This window comes from Bubalus bubalis, chromosome 15, assembly GCF_019923935.1.
Source record: "Bubalus bubalis isolate 160015118507 breed Murrah chromosome 15, NDDB_SH_1, whole genome shotgun sequence".
Lineage (NCBI taxonomy): Eukaryota > Metazoa > Chordata > Mammalia > Artiodactyla > Bovidae > Bubalus > Bubalus bubalis.
In genome coordinates this window covers 37,471,041-37,481,277 of record NC_059171.1, presented here as the reverse complement: position 1 = coordinate 37,481,277, position 10,237 = coordinate 37,471,041, and the positions used below count along the sequence as shown (strand labels likewise).

General features: G+C 36.6%; 1 protein-coding gene across 1 annotated transcript; it reads right to left on the bottom strand.

Annotated features, from left to right (window-relative positions):
* Positions 1-5,703: 5,703 nt before the first annotated feature.
* FABP4 (fatty acid binding protein 4) lies at positions 5,704-9,933 on the bottom strand. The gene is made up of 4 exons (NM_001290961.1): positions 9,831-9,933; positions 6,922-7,094; positions 6,232-6,333; positions 5,704-5,768 (listed from the first exon to the last, which is right to left on the bottom strand). The coding sequence occupies exons 1-4, from the start codon at positions 9,901-9,903 to the stop codon at positions 5,718-5,720; spliced, it is 399 nt and encodes a 132-aa protein (NP_001277890.1). The 5' UTR covers positions 9,904-9,933; the 3' UTR covers positions 5,704-5,717.
* Positions 9,934-10,237: the final 304 nt, after the last annotated feature.

Genomic DNA, 10,237 nt, shown 5'->3' with positions numbered 1-10,237 from the left:
CCTATGACCCACATTTTTATTCTGTGGATAATGTCTTCTAAGGCACAGGATTTTTTATTTTCCTGGAATCAAATTTGTGTATTTTCTCTTTTGTTGCCTGTGCCTTTGGTATTATATTCAAGATATCACTGCCAAGTCCAATGTTGTGAAGTTTTTCTAAAAGTTTCAAGTTTTAGGTCTTACATTTGAGTTAACTTTTGCATGTGGTGTTAAAAAAAGACATCAGTTTCACTCTTTTGCATGTGGATATCAGGTTTTCGAGGGCTTTCCCAGTGTCTCAGAAGTAAAGAATCCACCTGTGATGCAAAAATGCAGAAGATCCAGGTTCAATCTCAGGTCAGGGAAGATCCTCTGGAGGAGAGCCCAGTAACCCACTCCAGTATTCTTGTCTGGAGAATCCCATGGACAGAGGAGCCTGGCAGGTTACAGTCCATGGGGTCACAAAGAGCTGGACACGACTGAAGTGACAGAGCATGCATGCATCCAGTTTTCCAAGCACCATTTGTTAAGAAGATTGTATTTTATCCACTGAACGGTCTTGGGAATATGCAAGAGTTCATTTTGGAGCTCTCTATTCTATTGCATTAGCCCATATGTCAGTCTTTAGGCCAGTATCACACTGCTTTGATTATAGTAGCTCTGTAATAAAATTTGAAATCAGGAAGTATCAATTCTCCAACTTTTGTTCTTCATTTTTAGGATTTTTTTTTTTTTTTTTTTGGCTTTTCAGGTCCCTTGATATTAGAATGGGCTTTTCTATTTCTGGAAGAAACATCATTGGACTTTTGACAGTGATTCCATTAAATTGGTAAATCACTTCAAATGGTATAGTATTGACAACTTCCAATCTATGACTATGGGATATCTTTCCATTTATTTACATCTTTTATAGTTTTCATACTACAAAACTTCCACTTCCTTGGTTAATTCTTAAGTATTTTATTCTTCTTGGTGCTATTGTAAATGGAATTGTTTTCTTAATTTACTTTTCGAATTGTTCATTGTTAATGTATAGAAATGTAACTGATTTTTGACTAGTGAATCCGACTTCAGGTCTTTCTCAGGGACAGTTTCTGTTGGTTTAACTTTTTCTTTGAATGGGCCAAACTCTATTTCTTTCTATGTCCTGTGATTTTGCTGTTAAAAACTGAAAATTTGAATTTAATAATGTGCTAAGTCTGGAAATTAGATTCTCCTCCTTCTCTAGGGTTTGCTGCTTTTTGTTTTTGTTTTCTGATTGCTGGGGTCTGGCTCTGTGCCAAGGACCAGCCTAAGGAATAAACTTAAGGTCTTTTCATGTCCTTTCTGACCCTGTGCCTTTTCCTTGGAATGCACAGTGACATTCTAATATCCTCTGTATATGAAATTGCTTTTGAATGTCCTGGTCTTTAATTATGGCTCCTTAAAGAGGAAAAAGTAAGAAATGAAGGGAAGGAAAAGGTGCTGGCCCTTTAAATTTCCTGACAATCACTTGAGGAGGGGGAGGAGGGTGGTATTTGCAACAATGGGAGGAAATGCAACTATAGTGGCCACCACCTCCCTCTTTGCACTTCCAGGATCAGAAGCAGCAATCAGTGATTAGAACACATATCCCAGGTATGTGGAGGATAGGGTCTTCATTGGGCTTCCTAGGTGGCTTAGTGGTAAAGAATCTACCTGCAAAGCAGGAGCTGCAGGAGAGGTGGTTTTGATCCCTGGGTTGGAAAGACCTCCTGGAGTAGGGAATGGCAACCCGCTCCAGTATTCTTGCCTGGAGAATCCAGGTAATCTTGCCTGGAGAACAGAGGAGCCTGACGGGCTACAGTACATAGGGTCTCAAAGAGCCAGACACGACCGAGCGACTAACACTAAGATGGTTTTTGCCAAGTCATTCCACTGTAAAATTAATTAATAAGCAATTAATTAATTTTATAGTAATCTTTCATGGCCTAGCTCAACTACATCTTCTATGCTGAAAACCTTCCTCCAGCACATACCAAGTACTCTGCTTGCCCTCGGCTTCCTTCCAATCCATAAAATATACCACACAATTCATCATATAATTCATGTCCTCCTCTATATTTTGTCTTCATTCATTCCACTAAAATTTATTGAGTGATTATCATATTTCAGGCATTGTACTAGATACTACATATATACATAAGTGTCCTGAGGCTGTGTCAGCCTAGTGATGGAAAAGATGAGAAATTAAAATGTGGTAATATCATGTTATAGTAAGAACATGTATTTTTCCTGTAGTCATGGGAGGAAGAATTTAACTCTTCTTCGATATGGAGGGTGAGGGAGGAGGAGGAACTATCAAAAAATTTTCCCAGGGGATGTGATGACGTTCATGTTATTTCTCTGCCACACCGAGGGCATGATCATGAACTGTTTCTGTGTTACAAACCACACTTAGCACAGGGAAGAGTGTTCACTCACTCACTCAAAAACTGTTTACTAAACTCCAAATCTGCTGCTTATTGTGCCAGGGTCTGGGGACATGGCTACAAATAGGACACAATCCTTGCCTTTAAGATGCTCTCAGTAACTGAGTTTTTCCTGTTGCCTAGCATTTTCTGGCTGTTTGGCTACACATAAACTATTTTAACATTTTGTAAATTGAGATGGGGTGGTTGCACAAATGGATGGATAGATCCATAATCAGATATAACATTAAAATTGTGTTTTCCACATAACTGAGCACAGGGATGTCCATTGATAAGTGATCCAAGTGCCATGTCTCATTCCCTAATCCAGAAATTCTTGGTACTCATAGACTCTGGTTAGAAGTGCTATAACCACATTGCTTAGAAGCCAGATCTCAAATACCATAAACATTGCTACCCAAAGGCCATCTTGGAGGCTTACCTATTCCAAATCAATAATTCACAGAAATTGGAGCTCAGTGCTAGTAGTGATGGGAATTGCATAAAAGAAGGTATAAGTTGGCCCAGTATTTCACTCAATTCTTAATATTTCCAAGGAGGGAGTGAGTGGCTTTTTTTTTCATATCTGTTTTAAGATATAGATGGGCTCTATATCCACACATCTCTGTCTGAGAAGTAGCCATTTGATCCTGTCTCTCTTCCTTTAAAAGTAGAATTGCCTCTATATTTCTGTGTGTGTGTTGATAGAAGCAATGTTAACGAAAAATTATGTGAGGTTCAAAGAGGTCCCAGGGAGGATAAATCAGAGAACTGACATTGAAGATATATCTTGTTTCTACAGCTTTAATTTTATGGTGAAAATGTAGAAAACAAGAAACTGACTTATCTAGCAAATTTACGTTGGACTGAATCTTCTTATTCTATGCTTCCACATCAACTGAAAAATAAGAATTAAACTTGAAAAGTAGATTTTGAAAAAAAATCCTTGAATGATCACAGCACCATTTATGAATTAAGCTACCACTTGAACACTGATGGTGCGTGCTCAGTTGTGCCCAACTCTTTGCAACTTCATGGATTGTAGCCCACCGGGCTCCCCAGTCCATGGAATTTTCCAGACAAGAATACTAGGGTGGGTTGTCATTTCCTAGTCCAGGGATTGAACACACTTCTCTTACATCTCCTGAATTGGCAGGTGGATTCTTTATTACTTTGCCACCAGGGAAGCCCACTGAATACTGGTGGTTTCTGGATCTATGTCCCAGCTAGGATTGCTCTCTTAAATATCAAATTCCTATGTCTATTCCCTACTTACTTTTACAGACTTAAACTTTGAACTTCAGTTTTCTCATCTTTAAACAGAAATACCAAATCCTTATCATAGGATTATTTTGATAATAAGTTAGAGCATACGAAGAGCATGGACCATCGTAAGTGTTTAATATATATTGATTTACCAAGAATTTTTCTAAACAATTCCTATAAACCTCTCTTTGAATTCTCCAATTCTTAAGTAATTTCAAAGTGAGAGTTTAACTCTCTGCTTTTGTAAAGTAAATTATTATGATCAGAAACTTAATTTACCTCTTCTGGCTTCTCTGTATCTTGGTGTTATGCATATAGTGTGTATGTGTGTGTGTGTGTGTGTGTCTGTGTGTGTGTCTGTGTGTGCTAAGTCGTTTCAGTTGTGTCTGACTCTTTGTGATCCTATGGACTATAGGCCACCAGGCTCCTCTGTCCATGGGATTCTCCAGGCAAAAATACTGGAGTGACTTGCCATGCCCTCCTCCAGGGGATCTTCCTGACCCAGGGATCAAATCTGCATCTCTTATGTCTCCCACATTGGCAGGTGGGTTTTTCACCACTAACGCCACCTATGCATATGGTGTATGTGTGCATGCTAAGCTGCTTCAGTTGTTTCGAACTCTTTGCCACCCTATGGACTATATTCAGAAAACAATAAATGTTTTCTTTTTTTCCATGCTGTGTGAAATGTGGAAACTTAGTTACTTGACCAGAGATTGAACTACTCCTCTGGCAGTGGAAGCATGGAATCTTAACCACTGAACTGCTGGAAGTGAAAGTGTTAGTCACTCTCTTTGTGTTTAACTCTTTGCAACCTCACGGACTGTAGCCCAGAAGGCTCCTCTGTCCACGGGATTCTCCAGGCAAGAATACTGGAGTGGGTTGCCATGCCCTCCTCCAGGGGATTTTCCCAACCCAGGGATCAAACTGGGGTCTCCTGCATTGCAGGTGGATTCTTTTACCATCTGAGCCACCAGGAAGTCTCTAATAAACTTATTTTTAAAGGAAGCATCACAAACAGAATGTATCAATTGCAGGAAACACTTTAAACGATTTTGGCTTCCTATAAAAGCTAATTTCCTATGTGATAGGGAAATTTCAGTTTATGTACATGGAACTCCAAGGATCTATAGAGGTGCCTCAAAGTTCCACAAAGTGCAGAAGAAACAAATTTTCTCTCTCTCTCTCACACACACACAAATGAAAACACGCCCTTACTGGCTTTATTATCATTTTAGTTTGTTTTATATAATGAAATTCCAGGGAAATTTTATTTGCATAAAAAATTCCAGGACATATTCAATATCTATTAAAAAAAAATTCCACTAGTAAGAAAAAAAGAAAAAGTTGGAAATGACTACAAGAACATTTACATCATAACTCATTACAAGCCTGTCATGTCTTTTCTGGAATAAATGTAACGTGATGATTTGGACTTAATTCTAGACAGATTCCAGGGATACCTTGGTTTACTAATAATTTTTTAGGTTAAAATTTATAGCCCAGAAGTCTTTTTCTACACTCTTCGTTGCTACTCCACGTCTCTGTCTTGATGCTCTAGGACAGATTTTTGTGAAATGACAACATGGGCCAGCCGACTGTGGACAATTTCACTGCATTTAAATGTATCTTAGGTCCCTGAGAGCGTGTTGCTTGACTGTAGCTATGGTAAAGAAGGACTTCATATTCAGTAATAGTATATATTTATCATTTTCTACCTAAGACTATGGGAAATTCATATTTTTTTCACCTTGGATTATTATTTTACAAATCATATTATACTGGAAACAAAGCAATAATACAATTTTATATTTCCATGACTAAATTATGAGTAAGAAATTGTTAAACATAATGAATAAATCATTACATAGCCTTATAAATCTAAAAAGTTTTATTTAACCAACACAACCATATCAAAATCAGTCTGGAAGAAAATCAGTTTCTTGCTTATTAGTGGAAAATAACACTATATGTTTGGACAATGCATCCAACAGAAAGTCATGGAGTTCAATGCAAACGTCATCCATTTCAATATCCCTTGGCTTATGCTCTCTCATAAACTCTGGTAGCAGTGACACCATTCATGACACATTCCTAGGCACAAAAGCAAAATATTGGTAAAATCCTCAGGACTAAACAACTTATGTTTTATTTATTTATTGTCTCCTTCAATGTTGAGAAGGAAAAAGAGTTCATCAAAAGATATTCCCTCTTGGCTCTTCTTATATACCTGATATTGTAATAAACTAGGGAGACACAAAGATCAAGAAGATACAAGTCTTGGCCTCAAGGAATCTTACCATCTATGTGGTGAGTGAAAAACATAATTAGAAATGCACAATACAATATAGTTCACATTGAGAGGGATAAGAAAATACTGCCGGGGGCATAGTATATCTAGACGGAGCTTAGAAGGATAATTGCCAGAGTGAAACCATAATCCCAATAGACTAACTTTTCAATCTACAAGGGCGATTGTCTATTTCTCTAGGTAGGATAACGATTATGGGATGACCTAGCACTAAAATCTAGAATTAAGTAGTGAGAAGATACTCACCAGCACCATCTTATCATCCACGAGTTTTCTCTTTATGGTGGTTGATTTTCCATCCCAGTTTTGTACTTGTACCAGAGCACCTTCATCTAAGTTTACGATGCTCTGTGGGGATAATTAAAAGTGATTACAATGATGGAGGGAAAGAAAAAAAATAGAGTGCTTTTATTTGCTTATTTTGAGGTACTTAGCAATTCTAAATTACAAGAAAATGTTGCAAAAGAAAACAATGAATGCCAAAAACAACATACAAAATTACATATATATTATGATCAGAATATTATACAAACATGCATTTGAAAAAAAATACTGTGAAAGAATATAGATAATAAATTTATGTGGAATAGCATCATAGGTGGTTTTTTTTCCTTTCCCCCCACTCTTTTAAAAGTTCTCTAACATTGTTATGTTACTTCAATTTACTTCAAATAATATATATATATATAAATACACACATATATATGGTATGACAAGTAAATTATTATGTTAAACATTTTAAAGTAATAAGGACAATTTTATTAAATGGGAGAAAATTCACCAGCTAAATATTAAAGGTAACATGGTTCAGATCTAGCAATCTGAGATTTTTGGCTTATAATGGAATGGTTTTCCTCCTTCTACAAAATGGTTTGCTATAGGCAGCAGTCATTTATAAATCAGGCTTTTACTCTGCTCTAGTTCTTTATTTCTCACCTTGACTTTCCTGTCATCTGGAGTGACTTCATCAAATTCCTGGTCCAATTTGAAGGAAATCTCAGTATTTTTAAAGGTGCTTTCTGATCTAATGGTGACCACATCCCCATTCACACTGATGATCAAAGTGGGTTTGGCCATGCCAGCCACTTTCCTGGTAGCAAAGCCCACGCCTATTGTTGGGAAAAGAAAAATGTCAAGTATACAATTTTTCTCTCATATATTTATCTAAGAAAGAGCAGGTGTGTGTGTGTGTGTGTGTGTGTGTGTATGTATGTGTATTTAGACAGATGCATGTGTGCCCATGTACCTATCTACACTCCAGTGAGTATATTAAAGGAGAAAGACTCCAGAGAGTTTATTATTAAAGTCTTTATTTAAATATCTTCTGAAAGTAAGTAAAATCAGCTAATACTTAAAGAACACCCAAGGCACAATTAGATGTTAAGTCTGTTCTTTAAATTTCCCCCTCTGGGTTTCAGATGAGACTCTTCAGGAGACCCATTGTAAATTTTCCATAAGCATATGTAAAAGATTAAATTTTCTGGGACATACATATCTTAAAAATCACTGCATTCTCAAAATAACTGGCCATCTTAACCATGAGAGCAGCCACTTCATTTGACTCAGTTCATAAAACACTTGGGAATCTCAACCATTGCTTCTTGAATAACAAAAATGATCTAATCCATAGTCAAAGGTAGAACTTTTAATAGGATTCAGGGGACCAATAGAGAGTCACTCAGTTAAAATTTAATTTGGGTGTACAAAAACCACATTTCATGGGATTCGCTGCCACGCCTAGTTTTCTTGGCTTTTCATAATTACTCTGAAATGAAGATCTTGATTACTTTTTCTGAAAGGCAAAACTTTTCTTGCATTCATACCATTTTAGAATGGTGATGGTATTCCCAATAAATTATAGAAAAATTTAAAGAGGGCTTAGGCACCAATTGAAAATTTCAAAGTTTAAGAAATCGTTATTTTAGTAAGTTCAGAAATGAATACTTTGCTTTCCAATCACTTAAGTGGCAAACTCCTCTTTTTTAAAAAAAGAAAAAATATGAATGTGTTTTGGGGGATGTTACAGCTTTGGGTTGAATTATTTACAACTTAACATAGAAAACAGTACCTTACCATCACTGCATATTTTATAGAGATTTTACGACAGTCATAGGTGTGTTGGACTTTTTAAATGCACATGCACAAATCTACTTCTTTGACTATGTATAGATACCAAAATTTAAGAATAGTGGGGAGGCGATATATCATACAAAACAAGCAATGCCAAGGCTCTGATATAGCTCCCTGTCTGAAAGTGGTGACAGGTGGGAAGATAATATGCTGCTTCATCAAGTCTTGTCTCTGTTACAAAATGTAACCTCAAATTCATGGAGTGAGTCAGCACAGTGAAAGCATGAGACATCGGGTGTGGTTCCAAATTCGCCAAGCTTAGGAACATCACACTCTCCTCTTGCTTGATTCTGTTTTCATTTCACTGATGAAAACGATACCTGCTGACTGAAGGTAATCAAATAGAGCAGCTAATTTCATAATGTATCTTATTGTCTTTCATTATCATCAATACTTAATCATTTTAAAAGACCATGGTGCCTGCATGTGTGCTAAGTCCCTTCAGTCATGTCTGACTCTTTGCAACCCTATGAACCATAGTGCACCAGGCTCCTCTGCTCATGGGATTCTCCAGGCAAGAATACTGAAGTGGGTTGCCATGCCCTCCTCTAGGGGAATCTTCCTGACCCAGGGATCGAACCCTGTGTCTCTTAAATCTCCTGTATTGGCAGGTGGGTTCTTAACCACTAGCACCACATAGGAAGCCCAAATGCAATGGTATAAGAATTTAAATAAAATACTAAAAGTGTAAAATGCTTCTAAAAATAAATAGGTAAATAGACTCAAGTCCTGTAATATCAATATCAGTGCATATTGATTAGTTTATTGAGTTACAACGAGTCAGTAGTCTGGAAAACTAGTTCTCACTTATATTGACGTTCATGATTTCCTTCTTGTCTATAAACATGGAAAACAGTAGTTATAAACAAGCAAGAAATAACTATAAGATTTAGAAGAAGGTTAAGTCTTGAGATTTAGGGATTAAATTATAACCTCTAATAAAGATATTGTGAAAGAAAATCCCTCCTTAATTTGCAAGCCATGGATACATCTTCATCATGCATGGGTGTGGCTGCCTGACTGAATTCCCGCCTCTCTGCTCCTTTGCTTTACCTTTCTAATTATGTGGGGAACATACAGGCAATCTTAGCAGAATCCAAAAACCTGAAAGCCTCTATTCTCAGTAATTCTGTGTCATGCCTTGTAATATTAAGTCAAAGAAATATCTAAGACTTTTAAGGAAAACATTTTCAGAAATTAGATTTTTTCCTTCCATAATACAACCACACATTTTAACAGCTTGACTTTAAAACAATAAAATAATTGGTTAACATACATTACTCAAAAAATTATGTTAAGATGATAAATACAGTGCTTTCAGTTTCAAATGGAAATTATCACATGCTAGGGAATAAATATAGGCTTATTTCCAAGTTATTGCTTATTTTATATGCAAAAGGAATGAATGAAAAAGAGGCAGAAAGCCAAGTAAACCAAAGATATTCAAGTTTAGCAATCAAATACAATCTTTTCATTTCTATACAATGCCACTTATACTCTTTTTCATATCAGTTCACCATTAGGAAGTATTAGTTGTGACTTCCATCTAGAATGTTTCTGGAAACAAATGATTCTCACTTGTTATTTTTATCACCTCTGTATAGAAAGCAGCATTTCATGTCGGACCAGTGCTTCCAGAGTGAAGAAGAACCATAGGCCTCTCTTTCCTAGAGAAAAAGTTATAAGCCCAGCCATTCAACAATGCATTTCCTTACCCACTTCTTTCATGTAATCATCAAAGTTTTCACTGGAGACAAGTTTCCAGGTACCTACAAATGCATCACACATTTTGTGAGCTTTCTAGAATTCTTCAAGGTGAGAAAGAAGTGCAGCTTTCAGCAAGATGCTGTTACCCTCTGAGTCCAGATAACTTCCTTTTAAAGGTGCCCAGAACATGTGATCTTGGGCATAACCAATTGGGAATGATATCCAATCATTTCCTTCATTGCCAGCCTCTGCAGTTTTCCCTCTGAGTCATGTTTTTAATAGAAGTTTCTCAACTTTGGATCTCCTTGGCAAATGGTCACTGGACTCAGAGTACAACTTATTTTTAACCTTTAACAGAATGTTTTCAACAATCTTGTTTTGACAGCTTAAAATTCGGTGCATTGAATTTCCTATT

Bases quoted from the DNA above. Each gene is read 5' to 3' on its own strand.
- FABP4 (NM_001290961.1), bottom strand. From the start codon at position 9,903: ATGTGTGATGCATTTGTAGGTACCTGGAAACTTGTCTCCAGTGAAAAC. The intron at 7,095-9,830 runs GTAAGGAAATGC...TCCCAACAATAG, and splicing joins TGATTACATGAAAGAAGTGG to GCGTGGGCTTTGCTACCAGG. The intron at 6,334-6,921 runs GTGAGAAATAAA...TTATCCCCACAG, and splicing joins CAGATGACAGGAAAGTCAAG to AGCATCGTAAACTTAGATGA.